We start from the raw sequence: 19,124 nt of genomic DNA on the forward strand, positions 1-19,124 counted from the left end.
CTGCTTTCTGATCATCAATGCTTCCATGCCAGAGGGAAACAATGCTGTGGCCTTTAGATGTTGTAGGAAGGAAAGAACAGGCTGAACGTTTTTGCCTTATTAAAAAAATTACCTGCCTTAGTAGAAGCTAGAGGTAGTGAGGGTGGCAAGAGCTGGAAGGTTTGCAGCACAGCTGTTTGCAGATGTTTAATTATTGCACAACAGTTGGCAACTGGTTGCTGAGGAAACCATTTTAGCTATTCTATTGCAACTGTCACAACATTTTATTTCCTTCTAGGGTTGTTTGCAGAGTTTTAACAACTCCTTAGTGCCTCTGCTGTCACTGCAGACACATAAGTATGTCTTGCTATAGATTAAACCTAATCAGCCTATATCCATAGTGCTGTAAAAGGAGACTGCTAGTCAGGGCCGGCTCCAGACCCCAGCGCGCCAAGCAGGCGTGTGGGGCGGCATTGTCGGGGCAGGGCGGCATTTGGCTCCGGCGGACCTTCCGCAGTCATGCCTGCGGGAGGTCCACCAGAGCCCCGGGACAAGTGGACCTGCCGCAGGCATGACTGCGGAGGGTCCACTCTTCCCGCGGCTCCGCTTGAGCTCCCGCAGGCATGACTGCGGCGGGTGCGCTGGTCCCGCGGCTCGGACGGAGCTCCTGCAGGCATGACTGCGGATGCTCCACCGGAGCCGCGGAACTAGCGCACCCGCCGCAGACACTTCTGCCCCGGCCGGGGAAAGGCGGCGAGCGCGCCGCCCTGCTTGGGGCGCTGTAATTTCTAGAGCCGCCCCTGCTGCTAGTGCACTGAGGAGTAAAAACTTGGCTGGTGTAAATCAGTCGATTACAACTTCAGAGAATGATTTAAACAACAAGGAGTCCGGTGTTAAAGACTAACATTTATTTGGGCATAAGCTTTCGTGGGTAAAAAACCCACTTCTTCAAATGCATGGAGTGAAAATTACAGATGCAGGCATTAGATACTGACACATGAAGAAAAGGGAGTTACCTCGCAAGTGGAGAGCCAGTGTTGACAGGGCCAATTCGATCAGGGTGGATGTGGTCCACTCCCAATAACTGATGAGGAGGTGTCAGTCAGGTACCCCCAGATATGCTGATTTACACCATCTGAGCAGCTGGCCCCAAGATTACTAATGTTGCAAATCTGTCACTCTTCACGGTGACATTGTCCTCCGACCCTGCTTGTCTGGTATCCGTCTGGGCCAATTTTTCATAATTCTAGATTGTGAGTTGTGAGTTCTTCAGGGCAGGGATTATATTTAGTTGACTCTTTTGTACAGTGCCGAGCACACTGGAGCTCTGATCACTGACTGGGGGCTTAGGAACTACTGCAGTGTGTATCATAGTAATAATACATTGAAAAAAGAACAGGAGTACTTGTGACACCTTAGAGACTAACAAATGTATTTGAGCATAAGCTATCGTGGGCTACAGCATCTGATGAAGTGGGCTGTAGCCCACGAAAGCTTATGCTCAAATAAATGTGTTAGTCTCTAAGATGCCACAAGTACTCCTGTTCTTTTTGCAGATACAGACTAACACGGCTGCTACTCTGAAATAAATTGAAAGGAACCCGGGGGAGGAGACGCAACTGGGATGAGTTGAGGAAAAGCAGCAGGCCAGAGGGAGAGCCCCAGGTTGGAAAGAAATGCCCTGGACGGTTTCATGTTTGCAATGATGAACTGGAGAAGTTCAAGCATGTCTGTTAAATGAAGGGAATACGTGAACTAAACAAGAACACAGAGAAGAGTTACCTGTCATCCTAAGGAGAAGAAAGAGAAAGGGGAAGTCCACAACAACAAACTAGATTCAAAGGCGGCCAGAGGCTGGCTGGTCACTGGAGGGCTGGCAAATCAGAGGGGCAGAAGCATTTGCAGCTTTCTAGGAAAGACGCCAGGGCAGAAATCAGTAAGAATGGCTTCTTTACATTCCCCAGAGCTCTGGGGCTTGGGACGCTCAGTTAAGAGCAGCAGAGCATCACTGTGCTCATATAAAAATGGCTGCTTTGCTCTGCAGCAATCACTCAAAGGGGATAAGGAAACAAACGGCAGCTGCATTAGCTTCTCACTTGTGTGTACTCTGCAATCCCAGTGGGACGGGACCTTGGGGTGTAAATATATCCAGCTGGCGCCAGACTTCGCAGGTTCTCTCTGTGCCAGGCCTGGCCCTGCGACGGGAGATCTTCAATCAGCAAAGCTACATCTTTCAGCCTACAGAGAATAGCCCGACACTCACAAAAATCACTCTCTCCTGCGTGCCAAGGGACAGCATACAAACCTACTCCCCAAACACAGGCTTCTGCTCTCAGAGGGTCTGTCTACACTGCAATCAGACACCCGCGGCTGGCCCATGCCAGCTGACTCAGGCTCGCAGGGCTTGGACTGGGGGGCTGTTTAACTGCAGTATAGATGTCTGGGCTTAGGACGCTGCAAGGTGGAAGGTTCCCAGAGCTTGGGCTGCAATTGGAGCCAGAACATCTCCATCACAAATCAACAGCCCCGCAGCCCGAGCCCTGCGAGCCCAGGCCAGCTGGCATGAGCTAGCTGTGGGTGTTTGATTGCGGTGCAGACATACCCAAAGTGTTACCCCAGATGGGACTCCCCAAGGCAGCCTCTTGGTATCAGGCCTTGTGTGATGGGTTGTGTCTTTTAGCAAGATTATTAAACCTCACATATATGTATGTGTAACCCACACACCTCCTGGGCGTGGTGTCTGTCCCATCTAGTGGCACCGAGACCACTTACAGAGAGATTAATGAGTCTGCTCTATGGCCTTAGCTAAGAGTCGGTTGGCTTTTAGCTCATGTGGTAGAGGCCCATGCACTAAGCGCCAAAGGTCTTGTTCTTGTCAACTGTCGTTATTAGCACAAGCCATTTCAGGGTTATTTTATTATTAATTATTATTGTTGTTTATTTACTTATTTTCCTACTGAAAAATTAAATCCAAAGCCCCAAGCAGCAGATGAAGCACAAAAACAAAGCAGGCCCCAGGCACGTCTGCTCTGAACCGTGTATGGAGAGTTCAGTGATATGGAATGTTAATGGTGATGCAAGCCTGAATCAGCTGTAATACAGTGACTAGTCTCTGAAGCAGACTTCCATGCTGGAATGCAGATTCTGAAGCAGCTTCTTTGCTTCAATTAACCCTTTTTACACCAGGCATTTAGGATTACACCTAGCTGAACAATTATCCATCAATTTCAGTGTTTGCTAAAACATACATTGCCATAAAATCAAAGTTAATTCAGGGATAGTGTTATTACTCTGCAGTATTCATTACCAGTTTGCCCTACATACACCAATCCTGATTTTCTTTAAATGCATTTGTCATTCCCGAATAGTTGCTGAAGAGTACAGACAGATAATTTTCCGACTATGGGTTATTCCAGAATAACTATTCTGCTTTAAATTCACATCCTGCCTTATTCCAGAATATCTTTCATGCAAAGCCAAGCCCTCAGGAAAATCCACAGGACATCAGTCTGGGGCCAGAAATTGAACCTAGACCTCCTGACACCTAAGGCAGTCATTTAATCAGCCTCCCTCTTGAAGGCTGGGTCTTATTGACAGTTATCCAAACATCTTTAAGGTGGAAATTAGTCTGTGAAGGGAATCTCATGAGATTCCCAAGATTTGCAAGCTATGATCAGATTTTATATGGGTTATGCTTAAAATATTTGTGTCCTCCATCGTGGTGCTAACATTAGGAAGTGCAGAGTTTCATGAAAATTAAGAAGTCACATGCTAAACTTTTTAGACCTCAAGAAAGGTTTTGGTGAGATTACCTGGAATTTTGGGCAACAGCAGTACAGGCTGGTTCTTCTTTTATCCAAACTAGTTTGCTTGCTGCTCTTTGAAAGTCCCCATATCTTCTCCAACCTAGATCCATCACCATATGCAGCATGAGTTCCAGACCCCTCCAGGAAACTTCTAGGTTGCTCTGATTCCACACTTGTTTCTGAAAGGTAAAACTGGAGAACTCCATTTGCAAGAGAGATGTATCTATAAAAGAGCTCTCACTGTTTTCTAGGCTCTCTGCTCGCTCGCACTACTAAGAGAAAAAAACAAAGCAGTCTCCCAGGTTTTGGTTTTGATATTTTCATTTAAATGATACATGTATTTTTCACTCTTAACCAGTAGGCATTCAGGTTCCCAGTCACCAGGAAAAACAACCCATTCTTTTAGAACAAACTGCACTAGAAAGGGAGACTTCTAAGTTACTGGGGTGTTATGCATTAAGTGATATCTAATTTAGTTTCCTCAATTCTCAGTCTGAGGCCCTGAGTCATTTCTATCAGACACATTGACAGGCACTGCATAAATTAACATTATTTGTGTCAAAATACACTGATTGGGTAATTCAAAGGGTTGAGATTTAGTTATTCTCCCCCACCCTTTCTTTTTCCATTTTCCTGTAGCTTCATTGCCTTTCTAGGCAATGAGGAGCAACAAATTTGGTGGCACCCTTCAGGATTGGTTCCACCTGTCCTGATTCTCCAGGTCTGTCCCTTGTCCTACAAGGCTGTCTTACAAGCTGCATCAGAGCCCTAAATGTAATTCAGGCCAGGGAGGAATTATAACATGACACCATCCCTTTGCAACATGTTTCCGCGACACAACGTGGCCGTGTTGTCGTGGAACTGCCTCAGGATCTCACCAGCTGGATGGGATGTTTGCTATGAGTAAAAACAATACCCACGCATTGAGAATGTCAGCTTTCTGAGTCCAATACAGAACCCAGCGCAATGGGCCCTTGATTCTGACTGGGGCCTCTGGACACGACCATAATGCAAAAGATTATTACTACTATAATAAACCTGAGGTTTAGAGCGGGCAGGAGACAGAAATGGGGCTTAGATACAGTTGGAACGTGAGCAGGACCCCGGAGAGCATTATAATATGGGAGGTCACTTGGAAGAAGGGTTTGGAGCATACACAGAAACCATCGCTGAAGACAGGGGAGGGGATGAAAAGAAGAGACAAAAGAGAGGCCCTGAGATGGAAAGGGAGGAGGGGTGGTGGGAAGAGATGGAAGCTGGGGTAGAAGATTTATTTAAATCATGCATTACAGTCCAGGAATGTATCCTAAGAGTACCTCAACAAAGGGACTATAACCCTGAGCTGTGGGTCCAGAGACTTGAGCTTCACCGTCCTGTCTCCTGGAGCCCCCAGTGGAGTTACAGAGGCATCGTACAAGATACACGCGAGAAGGGGGATTTTTCTGTACATGTTAAGATAGCTTCAAAAAGTTCAGCATCCAACGACAGGCAAAATGAGAGGTCTCAGCCTTCACATTCACCGGCATGAAGAAGGGGCAAATACTTTTCTGAGCTACCTTCTGTCAGCTTTGTCATTTCTTGCTTCATGCTGGTGTCACCCACTGGTACAGCTCTCAGCCAGAGAGTCTGCTTCTTTAGCTCAAGCTGTAGAGACTCCTGCTTTGAGCACAGGAAGTCCTCCATTCAATCGCTGGTGTCAGCCAAGATGGCAGCTGTCAGACCCGCTTTACATCATCTTACTTGTGCTCAACAATTGTGAAGGATGCAGATTTTACAAACCAGTCAATTGAAGTGTTTTCCAGTCTGGCCAAGGCTACTAGTCCTAAATGCCCTCGCCCTGTTGGTACTGGGGATGCGGGTGATGTGTTGAAAAATCTCCCTCCTCCCAAGTCAATAACTTTTGCAAAGGCCCTGACAGAAGGTGGTCTCACATCTTTTGGAAATCAGACATTTATGGGAGGTTTATGCAGGACATCCATGGATACTACAGGCCGTCCAACCAGCGTACCTCCACTTGATAGACATTGCAGGTAGAAGAACAACAAATTTGTCAGGTATTGAGCTCCTCCATGTTTGGAAGCACATCTCTAGCCCTACCCGCTTACCTTTTGAAATGCAAATTCAGTGTTTACACAGGAAATACGTAAAGGAGCTGAAAGGAAAATAAAATGTTTGAGACAGAAGTAGCCTGGCGAGGCATATTTGCCTTTTGATTGGTTGGTTTAGGCTTTAATTAGACAAACTGATTCCGTCATATGCCACTTAGGTCAAGAGAAGACGGCATCGGAAAAGATCCTCAACTGGTGTAAACCAGTGTAGCTCACAGGCTTCAATGAAACTGTGCCGAGTTACTCCAGCTCAGGATCTGGCCGATTTTCTGTAGCACTAGACTGGAGTTCCGCTGCTACTCTTAAGAAGAGAAAGAATCTTTGTACATTTGACTAGTTCTAACTCTGGCACAATTATTCCATTTGTAAAGCAGAATTTACGGTCTTTGAGTTATTTACAAAATCACTGGATGCCACCACATCCTCCCAGTCCAGCAATCCTTGCTCTGCTAGATGAAAACCACATATAGGTAGCTCCGCTGGGCTTTCTATGGGGTTAGGACCAGTATTTCTCAGGTGTGATTTGGAAGCTGCGCCTCTCCATTCATTGGATGAATGATAAAGCACATCTTTGCTGAATACCTCATTTCTCTACATCTGTCTCTGAAGGTCCAGGAGTGAATGAAACTAGAGCAGAAGTCTGGCTGTCCTCGTCTGATAGCAATGTTGCTCTTGATGGATAGAGATGAGAAACAACACTAAAGACCTTGGCCACGAAAATCAATTTATGCAGGGAATCTTTCTCAAGTTTCTAGCTCCTGTGTCACACATTGCTGAAGGCAAGAGTTTAGCAGGTTTTGAAAGGGGATTGGTGATTTCTATGGACAGCAAGAACACCCAGAGCTGTAAAAATAAAGATTGTTTTGGTGAGACTATGAACTCTCCTGTTACAAAGCATGAGCCAACCTCTAGCTAAACGGGGTCAGGAGGAAACTTTCGCTGGGGACTGGTTATCCCATCACTTCAGGGCTCCTTATATCTTCCTCTGAAGCAGCTGGTGCCGGTCACTGTCAGAGGCAAGACATTGGGCTAGATGGACCCTGGCCTGAATCAATGTGGTTCCTCCTGTTGTGGGATCAAAACAGCAATGTTTTGGAGCAATGTGTCCTCCACAATGCCTGCTCTCAAGGACTTCATGTCAAAACAGGGCTGGGGAGCCCATTTGGGTATAATAGGAAATGACCCTCCACTTTCCCCAAAGCTTGAACCCAGACTCAAACCTTGGGAAAGTTCTGCTAAGTTCATGTTTGTTTCTTTTCTTTCTTTTCGTTAAGTGCCACAGGAGAGTTTATTCTGGCAGAATGTTCTGGCCAGAAGGAACCACTGAGTTCTGAGACTAGCAAACTTTCAATCCTGATTTCTAGGCCAAACAGGACAAGCTCCATTCCAATAGACTGTGGAAAAGCATCCAGAACTTGGGATCCTTATCTGAACTCCTTTGCCCATTAAGATTCTCTGCTTGTCACTCAGAAGGAAGTATTTTAACTTTCTGTGTGTATCTGCATAGACATAGGACAATGAATGTGCTGGTGATAAAACTCCATTCAGAAAAAAAGATGCATTGGATCAAGTAATTACAGTGTAACCTTTTATCTGCTGGTTCCCCAGTGGTACCTGGTGTCCTGCTATCCATTTAAACTCAATGGTAATCAATAAAATGTTAGCTTAGCTACATTCAGCAGAAAATCAGGTGCACTTTACTTGGAATTCAGCAGCAAGTGGGTTCTGCTTATGTTATGTGACAGAATTGGGAACAGGACTCAGATCTCTTGAGTTCCAATCCAGCATCTTGACCACAAGTCCATCTTCTACCTGGCCATATAGGACCATTCAGCAGCACATCACATGCTTTCCACGTGGAAGCCTGGCACATCAAGCAGAAGAGCAGGTACATTTTGCCTATACATATCTGGTACTGTCAGCGTCACCACTAGGAAGTTCTTGGAGTATGCAGTACTAGCCGAGCAGCTAATGACTGTATTCAGTATGTGTTAAGCTCATGCTATTCCCTCCTTTTTAACTGGCACTCTGAGAATAGAGTCATTCCTTACTACCCTTGGAGTTCTGGCCTAAGAATGCGGTAGCTGAAATTTCATGATCATACTTAAGAATGATGTGCACTGCCTTGCTTTAGCTGCAGCTTGATGCCCTGGTTCTTTCCACTTTGTGGCCTGTTTACAGTTTAACAAACATCTGGGGACAAAGTGGAATAGTCAGCCTGGCAAACAAAGCACTGGGTAACCAAGCAGGACAGAGGAATATCTCACAGTGTATATTCCATACACCGGGCAATGCACATTCTAGGTCTCATAAATCATCTTCAAGACAAAGGTTGTAATGAGAGATTGCTGATACTATGTAAGATGAGTCACACAACAAGATTACGTCGGAATGGACTAATTAGTTACAGAGTGTCCAGTCATGCCCATCCTATCCTTCACCCCCCAAACCCAGAATTTTCCAAAAAGACATTCATATTTGTACGTTAATTTTCATACTTCTCTGTGTTTTGTACTTTGCCCCGCAAAGGCAGATATTGAAATACAACAAGAAAGGCTCTTCTCATGGTATTTCCAAATTGATTTTTATTCTCTAGAGGTTCAGATAAGTTCAGAAAAGCATCTGAACCAAACCTCTACATCAATAATGACAACTAGTGGTGATCAAACCATTTGGTAGAATTAAAATTCATTAAGAATTCAGCCCCTTTTTTTGTTCACAAATTGTGTGTGTGTAGTGATGAGGGTGATTTAAAAATGTACCGTGATTGGTAAGTATTGACTAAATATTTTCTTGGAATAATTCTGTCTACCGCAACAATAGAGAAAGTATATGAGCCTAAGGAGAAAGGCTGACTGATTTTTTTCAAGGATATTGTTTACAAACTTTTCATTCCCACCATCACAGTTTCAGGCTTAACCACACCTTTCACACACACACACACACACACACACACACACCTTGCAGTCTTCCTCCAGGGCCTATAAAAGTGTACACTAATTACCAACCAGCCTTCACAAAGCAAATATATAAAAACAATGGAAGTTCCCATATACATGCTAAAAGCTTACCAGAGGTCACCCCAACTCCATCCTAGGGCTCTGGTAGGTGTCAGTCTTTCAAACCCCACAACTGGGTTTGCCCACTTGGTTACAAGTCCATGTCACCTTTTTAGATCAGGAACAAGAACCCCAACTGGACAGCTCAGGTCTTTGATCTCCAGGCTCCAGGAACCAGTCAAAGGCCTTCTGCTCAGGGTGTAGCATCAAAAGGGTAGGTTTTTGCATAACCCAAAGTGAGGAATTTGCATTAACCATACCTCAGGGATTCCCCTACTTGACATTTATTGTAAAAAGTCTTTCACATCCCAATATAGATTTTTGACCGCCTTACACTTCCCAGGACTCACTTCTGTCACACCCACTGTTTGCTATTTGTTACTCAGATGATGTGGTTGCTGACTTAGGTCACATGGTAATGTTTCTGCTCTCTGATTGAATGACTGAAATATTCCATTCAGAGATTCGTTAATAAAAATTAATGCTCTCTCCAGTACATGCATTTGGCCTGATAATCATTCACGCTAAAATTCTTGCTGTTTTCAGGATACACAAACTTCTTCACAGGCACCCAACAGTGGTCTGAATACTCATGAATACTCGTCGTAACACGTAGCTGTGCGTGCTGCTTTGCCATTATATGATTGCTTATATTTACTCCACTGCTGTCATTCATTTTGTACTGTAAAAACTGTCCTAAAACTTTTGTTTTCTTAAAGAAAAAAAAAACACCACAACAACTGACTTTGCCAACTGTTAAAAGAAAAGGAATGACTGGCAAATGTTGGGTTTAAGAACAGGCATGATTGCCTTTATTAGGGACACATTTTAATAACCATTGCCTGGCTCACCTATGCTTTACTCCTGGCTTTTTCAGAGCAGCACACTCATGGATCAGGCCCAGTATTTCAAGTTCACAAGCATGAGAAGGTTAATAGTAATGAAACTTGTGCAGAATTTTCTTTGCAACACCCCAAACTTGCTGGGCACCTCTAACCCCTCCTGTACTATAAATAATAAACAACAATAAAACAGCTCAAAACCCCCCTTATACTGGAAAGCTCTTGGCTCTTCCCTGGACAGTCTGAACAATCCCTAGCCTGGACAATATTGCCAAGATGAGAACATCACTTTCAACTGATGATTCAGCAGCACAATCATCGTATGAAGCCCCTCATTTTTAGTGGGAAGTGGGATGCGAGGGGATGTGTCTGGAGCAATCAGTTGCTGTGCAACCCAGGGCCATGCTGCCCTTTGTAAGGTGCCTTGTTCCCATAAAACCCTTTTAGCAGATTTCTGCACTCCACAAAGTGCTCACAAGGGCTCCAGCTGAAAGAAAATGCCACTGGCAGCGGGATGTTAATTTGAAAACACCAGCATCATAGGTGCAGTTGGGAACCCAGCAGCCAGGGGCTTCACTAAAAGCCCTGGCCTCAGAGCTAATCGAGGATCCTTTTGATCCCTTTGTGAGTGATATTTGGTGGATTATAGAGTCTCCTCTGGAAATAAGGAGCTTGTCAAAGACCAGCTGATACTTGTGCTTTTATCTGTGGTGTGAGGATCTTCTGCTTAACCCTAAGATTGACCTACTTGCTTATCTCCTCTTGTTGGTTCTGAAATGTTGCAGTCTGAGAGGGGGCCAGCCACTGCAGAAAACTCTCAGGATCTCAAAGAGCTTTGGCTGCTAGATCCAGGGAGCAATGGTAGAGAGCTCAGCATCCCTGAAAATCAGGGCCAAGTGGTAAAGGAAGCTCCATACAATGCGGGTTCTTTCTGTCATTTGTGTGTGTGTGTGTAAGATTCCCCCATCAACATTATCAGGCAGTTATGAATGTGTGGGAATATATGGAACTGTCCCTAACAGGGAAGGATTACTATGAGGCCTGGCTTTGGGGAGGGCAGGTCACGGGCAAGCGGTATTTTACACCATAAGAGTTGGACTCTGGGTCACATGGAAGTTAAGGTAAGTCAAGATTTTAGACTAACGCCAGCTCTGGAGCATGCCTTCTTTGATAAGTCTGGTGTCAAGGGGCAGGGTTGCAAAGTTGATGAGAGTGCAGCATAGGTAACTGCTCAAGCCTGGGAGGTTAGGTCAAAAAGGCATCGCGACAGATAATCTTATCTTCCAGACTGTACGATGATGACTATGAGATTCCAGTAGGCGGTCCCCATACTCCAGGAATACACATGGCCTAACTGGTCCTGGTGCATAGATGGGAAGACAAGTTCTGGAGCACTTGCTGTAGGACACTGCATATGGTGGAATACGTAATTAAAGAGACCAATGAACTCCTCTTGTATTGGCAATTCCAAGCTCCCCAGATCTCAATGATAGACATTTTCTCGTCACACATTTCACACTAGATTCCACACTTAACAACAACGAACTGGCAAACAGAAGTACGACCCGACATTTTAGGACATAAATGTGACTGAGACTCCCATATCTAGGTGAAACTTCAGGGGAAATTTAGGGATGAAGAGCGGAGTAATAAAACTAGAATTTCAGCACACTGGGGATTTTACACCTACTTTTATATATTTTTTAAAAAGTATCATAGGGCATTAATAACCACAAGTCCAGCCATGCTACCGTTGAAGTCAGTTGGAGTTCTGCCATTGACTTTAGCAGGGCGGGATCACGTAGATACTATGTTGACAGGCACTACATAGGATCCTATGTCAGAGAGACAGATAGGATTCAGCCCCCACACATGGACAGGAGTGAACATTAACTCAACACTGAACCAGGTCTTTCCAATAACAAATCAGGTACCATCCCCCATAGCACCAATATGTCTTTCTGAAAGGTTTATCCTTGAAGGACTAGGACTATAATAGCGTTTAAAAGAGAACTGGATACATTCATGGAGGTTAAGTCCATTAATGGCTATTAGCCACGATGGACAAGGAATGGTGTCCCTAGCCTCTGTTTGTCAGAGGGTGGAGATGGATGGCAGGAGAGAGATCACTTGATCGTAACCTGTTAGGTTCATTCCCTCTGGGGCACCTGGCATTGGCCACTGTCAGAAGACAGGACACTGGGCTAGATGGACCTTTGGTCTGACCCAGTACGGCCATTCTTATGTTCTTAAGGTCTCCCGTTGAAACAGCGACCCATCCTGATCAGCTCAGGAGAACTGATGGGAGCACACAGTGCTTTGCCTGCAGTCTAGCTAAAATAACAAAGCACCCAGGTCCAACCCAGAAGTCTCACGGCAAAGCAAGGTAAACAACTCCCAGCTTAGATTCCACTGCATGCTGGAACAGCAGCTGTTTGTATCAAGAGAGAGCAGAGAATGTCAGGGCCTGGGATTTTGTTGCAATTATGGTTGTTGCCATCAGGTCAGCCGGAGCAGGACACCTTTTGAAGGAAGGAGACAGGGACTGGGGAAGTGATGTCCTATTTATATTTTCTCTGTTATCTTGATCATTTTAACAAGCAGCAAGAAACCAATGTGAAGCGAAGGAAATCTCATTAAAAAGCATGAAAGGAAAAAAGACTCAGGAAAGATAATAGGAGCTTAATGCATTCGCTACACTAGGAGTTGCTCTGATTGCATGCTGGGCTGGTGCTTTGACTGGGTTTGATGCCTCCTCCCTGTTCCAGTGCCAGCTGCTAGTCAGCTTTTCAAATGTCAGTCTTGTAACTGGATATTTTTTGTCTGATTTCCTTGCAGCCTTGAGTCCATCTGAATGAACGTTCACGGACCCTTAAATGCAGTTGTCATGGTTCATTTGGATCCCTTTTCAATACAATGATGTAGCAATACATTTGGGGAGCATGGAAAGGAGTGCATGGAGGCTGTCAGGGTCAGCACTGCAAAGGGATGATGGACAGCTCACTGCTTTAGATAGGAGAAGTGGGTCTAGGCATTGGATCAAGTTGGTCTGGCAATAAGAGAGCAGATGCCTAGGGACTCAGCACTTCTGGCTCCCATGGGAAGTTAATGTGAGCGGTGGGGCTCAGAACCATGCAAATAAGATAGCACGCCTCTGAATCTGGGTACGCAACAACTCAGACATAGCCAAGAGCTTCCTGAGTCCTACTCCAATGCCTTGACCCTAAGACCAGTAAGTGTCATAGCCTCTGCAAGGTTTACTTGCGTATATGATAGAAACATGGAGCCGACCTCCATGAGCTTGTGTGTGCATGATGGATTCGTTACACTCTAGTCTTTGAGTATCATGTGGCTTCTTCTTTGTGGCAGAGTGGAGCTGGAACCTGGCATTTTTACCTTCATGGATCCCCTGAACGTGTCCTGGTACAATGATGACATTGGCAACAGGAACTGGAGCAAGCCTCTCAATGGGTCCGATGAAGACCAGAAGCCTCACTACAACTACTACGCCATGCTTCTCACACTTCTCATCTTCGTCATTGTCTTCGGCAACGTGTTGGTGTGCATGGCCGTGTCCAGGGAAAAAGCCCTTCAGACCACCACTAACTACCTGATCGTGAGCCTGGCTGTGGCAGATCTCTTGGTGGCGACTCTGGTGATGCCCTGGGTAGTCTACCTAGAGGTAAGTGGCATTGCTTTGTAGCATATCCTCTGCAAGCCAAATATATCTGGTGCCTATATCCAGAGAGTGGAAGATTAGTGGCTTGGGAATCAGCTATTTAAAATGTGGCTCTACTCAGAATAATAACTTCCTCTCAGTAATTTCAAGAAACAAATGTGCTCATTTTTCTAATTGCCAGCCCTGTGAATGCAACCAAGAATCTGAAAGTCCGGCCGGCTCCTTCCCATCTCACACATCATCATCACCACAAACAAAGGTTCTGGAGGCCAAATTAGGTCCTCTGTGATCAGGGGCGGCTCTAGAAATCCGGCTGCCCCAAGCAGCGTGGAGCGCTGCGCCGCCCTTCCCCGGTCCCACGGCGGGTCCCCTCTTCCCGTGGCTCCGGTTGAGCTCCCGCCGGCATGCCTGCGGCAGGTCCACCGGAGCCCGGGACAAGCGGACCTGCCGCAGTCATTTCTGCGGGAGCTCAACCGGAGCCGCGGGAAGACGGGACCCGCCGCAGTCATGCCTGCGGCAGGTCCGCTCGTCCCGCGCTCCGGTGGACCTGCCGCAGGCATGCCGGCGGGAGCTCCACCGGAGCCAAATGCCGCCCCCCCGGGAAACGGCCGCCCCAAGCGCCTGCTTGGCGCGCTGGTGCCTAGAGCCGCCCCTGTCTGTGATACCCGGGCTGCTCCACTGTCTTCAGAATATGTTCTCTGTGACATGTGTAGTCCCATTGTCTTCGTTGGGTTTGCTCAGGTGTGTCTGGTGCTTAGTACACTAATCTACTGAGTATGCACAAGAAAGAAGAGAATCCAGATAATTTTCCCATAGATGTACTAGTTCTGCAAGGCTAACAGGAATTTAAAAGTCAGACAACATTAATTTAGCCTGCAACTAACGCTGACAGACCCCGGTTGTTGGCGGGAGAGACTGAACCTGGGATCTCTGGAGCTTAGTGCATGAGCCTTTACAGCATGAGCTAAAAGCCAAGCGGCTGTTAGCTAAGGCTGTAGAGCTGACTCATTTTCTCTCTCTTGCTAAGTAGTCTCGGTGCCACTAGATGGGACAGAAAAACACGTTTATTACTGTGCTGCCTATTGCAAATGAAACAAATGCTAACAGAAAAAAAGAAAAAGAAAAGCAGAGGAATGGAGGCCTGGCTTGACATGAGTAACTGGACATAGGTGAGGCCTCAGTTCTTGGGAGACAGGATTAGGGAGGTAAAAGATCAGCAGACTAGAACCAGAATGTCTGTACTAGCTAAGATAAGGGAAACACTCAGGGAACAATTTACAATGGACAAGATAACAATGGGTAAGATAAACCTGGACTGTAAGATGAGGCAAAGAGTAAATCAGGCATGGCCAGTGCATGCTAGATTGGTTCATACAAAGTGACCAAGCCAATCCCCAAACCTGTGATGCCATGTATAGTAAATGCACTGTAACATGTCAATGTATATAAAGGAAGAGGTTTGCGGTATGACTTTGGACATGTGGTATGCACTATACCCACCCTCTACACTTGAGTCTAATCAGTTCAGTGTAGGTTTGCTGTATGCCAAATAAAGGAACCTGAGTCATGACACTGCAGGCATTCTGAATTCTTGGGGAACCAAGTGGAAGAGGTCTGAGGAAAACCCCAAGAAAGACTAACCTTGAGTTGACATGGATTTTCCAAGATACACAGCCATGTGCAATGCATGCCCAAGCACAAGAATGGGCCCCTAACACTTCACTGGAGTTGTGTAAATAAACTATATAGACTATCGACCAAACACATAGGACCACGGCATATTTCTTAAAAACCACAGCAGTAGGGAAAATGTGCAACTGTATGTGCAAAATGTAAATGCAGAGCTACTGTGTCATAATATATAAGAGAAATAGAATCACAAGTGAGCTACTTGTCACATTACAATAGTTAGAATGTCACTTTGGTATAAAGGAATTTTGTGCCTCTGCACATAGAGCTGTATTTGAGTGGCACCGTGTTTTGTGAAAGCGGAATATTCCAAATCTGCCAAGCATTTAGCTGACATCAAATGATCCTTGAAATCGTAAATAGCTAGAAAGAGCGAAGTGCAATGTGTGGGAAAGGATAATAGAAAGTACAAGGCCCTTGTTCTTCAAATCTTTAGAAAAACTTGTGTGCACGCGCGTGAGAGACAGAGAGAGAAAATGTTACTTTCTTTGGAGACTGCTAGACTCAGGGAATAGCATACTAAGCAATTAACTTCTTGTGCAGAGAACCATCTCAAGTTTTATGTACCACGTAAGGGCTTATGTGGTATTTAAGTTGTACTTGGGCCTTGTACTAGCCTTCTACACAGGGACGAGTTGCATCCATAATGCCTAAAGAACTGGATAAAGTTCTACTCAGGTTGCCAAAAAGTCGTTACACATCTTACTATCTGATGACTGTCTGACCTATGTGAAATGAGCTTTGAGGAGTCTCGATCCAATTCCTGGTGGATAGGTGTCCACATCACCTTCAAAATAATTACTAATTGGCCTCTGCTTGGTGGCTATCAGGAGAAGCCAAGGATTGAATAAACTATGGAGACTGAACATCTATCTATCTATCTCTGACCATCTAGAGACGATCCCTTCAATTAAGGTTGAAACACACTGGGTGAGAGGAAAGGCAGGATACCTTACTCTGCTGCTGTAGTCTCTAAATAAGTAGTAGACATTAAGGGGTGTCCATGTGGAACCATTTACCGGTGCTAAAATCATCTAACAAGAAAAATAAATACATGACATTTCCTTCAATATTCTTTCGTTTAGATGGGCCTGTAATTGAAGATAAACTGGAGGTTTTTTCTACACGTGCAAAATTACAAAGTGAAAATTAAATTGCAGTCAAAACAAGCAAGAAGTCAGGGCTGCAATCCAGCAAAGCAATTAAGCATGTGCTTAACTTTAAGCCCATGACTAGTCTAACTGAAGTCATTGGAATTATTCACATGTTTAAAGTTAAGTACTCTGCTGGATCCAGGCTCAAGGGTGCTACAGAAGTTTAGTTATTTACTTTACAGAGGTGACACAGAAATAATAATTACTGCCAAGAGTGCTGAATACACTCAGACTGCAAATGAAAAGTCCTTTGCTGAGACCTCTGTCTGATCTATGTTTCACAGCAGGGTTCTTGATTTTAATTTACTCACTGCCGAGTTATTGGCCTTTAATCTACTCTACAACCCTGAAGTCGACTGGAAGCATTTACCTAGAGCATCCCCGCTAGGTATCAGTGGAGTCTAGAAGGGAATAGGAGTTTGCTTTATAAGACAATTGGTTGCCACCTCACTAAGAGCAGACTGGGGTTGCCCAGGTATTTGAATACTTAGGGTTAGATTGATTAAGGGGGGGTGCATAAACTGCCCCAGAGGAACAGCGCTAGAAGCATTGTACTTCACAGGCACCCCCCACACACCCTGAGTCACAAACCCTCCCTGTGCTTTCTCCTTGCTTTGAGAAGGAGTACCCATTTGCTGCATGCCGACACCATCCCCACACAGTGCCCGCTAGCTCCTCTGCATGCAGACCGGAGACATGGGGAGCTGCACAGCGTTGGATGCAGGGTTCTTACTTCCCTTTACTCTCCTCCATGAGTAGGTAGCCCAAGGTACAATCTAGCTCAATCTTTATAGAGTGCTTTGAGCTCCTCAGCTGAGAGATTCTGTACAAATTCCACTTGTCACTGAATGCTATATTAAAGCCATACAATTTCAGATAACATTCATTATTATTACCCAGCTCATCCACTTTTTGCAACTCTTTTAATGAAGATTGCACATATCTTCAATAGTTGTTGGCAGTTTTGCTGTAGCCCTCTTGGTCCCAGGATATGAAAAGGACAAGGCAGGGGAGGCAATATTTTTTATTGGACCAACTTCTGTTGGTGGAAGGTACAAGCTTCTGAAGAAGAGATCTGTGTAGCTTGAAAGCTTGTACCTTCCACCAACAGAAGTTAGTCCAATAAAAGATATTACTGCCCCTGCCTTGTCTCATACACATTCAAGGAAGTGGGGATGATAATGGATTCACAATCAGAATTTGTTAATTACTGTCCAAATGCACCAAAACACTTACGCACTTGCTTAATTTTGAGCATCTAAACAGTCTCAGTTATTTCAAGGGTTTGATCCTGAAAAGTGCTGAGTGCTCTAGTCCCAGTCCTACAAACCATTTAGCCATGTGCTTAACCTTAAGTGAGTGGGTAGTCCCTCTGAAGTCAATGGGAACACGAGTGTGCTTAAAATTAAGCACGCACTTAAGTGCTTTGCTGGATCAGACACTCAGCAGCTTCCAGGATTAAGCCTCCAGAGAACTGTTCCCATTCCTCAAGTTCCACATGTGTTCTCTTGAATCAGGGCCCGCAAGATTTGTTTGTAAGAGTAATTGATTGTTAAAGCGATTGATTTACATGGTGGAATTAGCGAGGAATCACTTGTTTTTCCCTAACTATATCAGATGCCCCATACATGTCCAGCAATACCTTGTCACACCTAGTACCTAATATTAAGCACAAATGTGTGGGGAGTTTAATATCCATGTTAGCATAGGGGTAGCCCATTGCCCCTTCATAACTGTTTGACAACACTCGTCACATTTATGCACTGCAGCTGGTGTTAATTGTGCCTCCAGGTTAGGCTGTGTGGATTCTGGATAACTGCAGAAATCAGTTTTAACACATCTCAAGAGGGGAGGAGGGAAGAAGAAGAGACAGGATATTTGACTGCATATCAGGAAAACTGAAAAACCCAAATCAGCAGGACGTAGAATCCATAATGAAGATTAATTCACACTTTACGTCATGCAGCTTAAACTGCTCCCCGGAAGGTAGACATCATGTCGCCGTGGGGATCTTTCTTCTGCAATTAGTAGAGAGAAAAATCTAATCATAGTCATGGAAGTTAGTGCTGGAACAGACCTACGCAGTCACCCAGCTCATCTCCCCCGGCAGTGTCTGTATCTTTCCCTACAGAACATCTATTAGTGATTGGTCGTCAACCACTACAAGGCTGGAGGCAAATGGAAGGGATTCCATTTCGGCTACGTGTACATTACAAGCTAGTGGTGTGATTCCGAGCTTCTGTACACGTGCCACACTCACATTAGCTCTCATCTGAGCTAGCAGGCAGTGACGGCAAGAGCTAGCCGTCCCAAGTACAAACCCGCCCACATCCTGTGGGTACTTACTCGGGGACTCCTAGCCCATGGTTCCATTGCCACTGCCCAAGCGGTCACAGCGACATGACTATTGTTAGCATGCTAGCTCAGATGAGCACTAGCGCAAGTATCACGGCCATAGCTTGTAGTGTAGACATAGCCTTAGTCATCAATTCAGTTATAAGCAAACTGGAGTTGTTACCATAGCACGTGGAACTAACTACAGCACCTGCCTTGTCCTGGGTAGGCAGAACAGCAACCTGGACAGAATTCCTTTCTCTTCCCTTAAATATAAGGTTCATGGAATGCCAAGTGATGGGAGCCCTGGTGAGGAACGTACCAAGAAGATTTAGCACTGACTTAGCATTGCATCTTCCTAATGATCCAAATTAAAGGGACTCACTTACTGGTAGAGGGACCTATTTATTCTTCCTCTTCTTCTTCCTACCAACTCAGTGTGCTATTGATTTGCCAGTGGGATTTCTTGCTATT

General features: G+C 45.2%; 1 protein-coding gene across 2 annotated transcripts in view; it reads left to right on the forward strand.

Moving 5' to 3' along the window:
- DRD2 (dopamine receptor D2) overlaps positions 1–19,124 on the forward strand; it is a 65,825-nt gene that overhangs the window by 32,962 nt on the left and 13,739 nt on the right. Inside the window, exons 1-2 of one of the 2 annotated variants that reach the window (XM_039496852.1) lie at positions 7,705–7,781; positions 13,164–13,476. In XM_039496852.1, the coding sequence (XP_039352786.1) occupies positions 13,195–13,476 (282 nt within the window). In that variant the 5' untranslated portion in view covers positions 7,705–7,781; positions 13,164–13,194. Of the gene's footprint in view, positions 1–7,704; positions 7,782–13,163; positions 13,477–19,124 lie in introns of those variants that run through there. The other variant, XM_039496851.1, reaches the window with a different exon arrangement.

Source organism: Mauremys reevesii, linkage group 12, assembly GCF_016161935.1.
Source record: "Mauremys reevesii isolate NIE-2019 linkage group 12, ASM1616193v1, whole genome shotgun sequence".
In the NCBI taxonomy this organism is placed as follows: domain Eukaryota; kingdom Metazoa; phylum Chordata; order Testudines; family Geoemydidae; genus Mauremys; species Mauremys reevesii.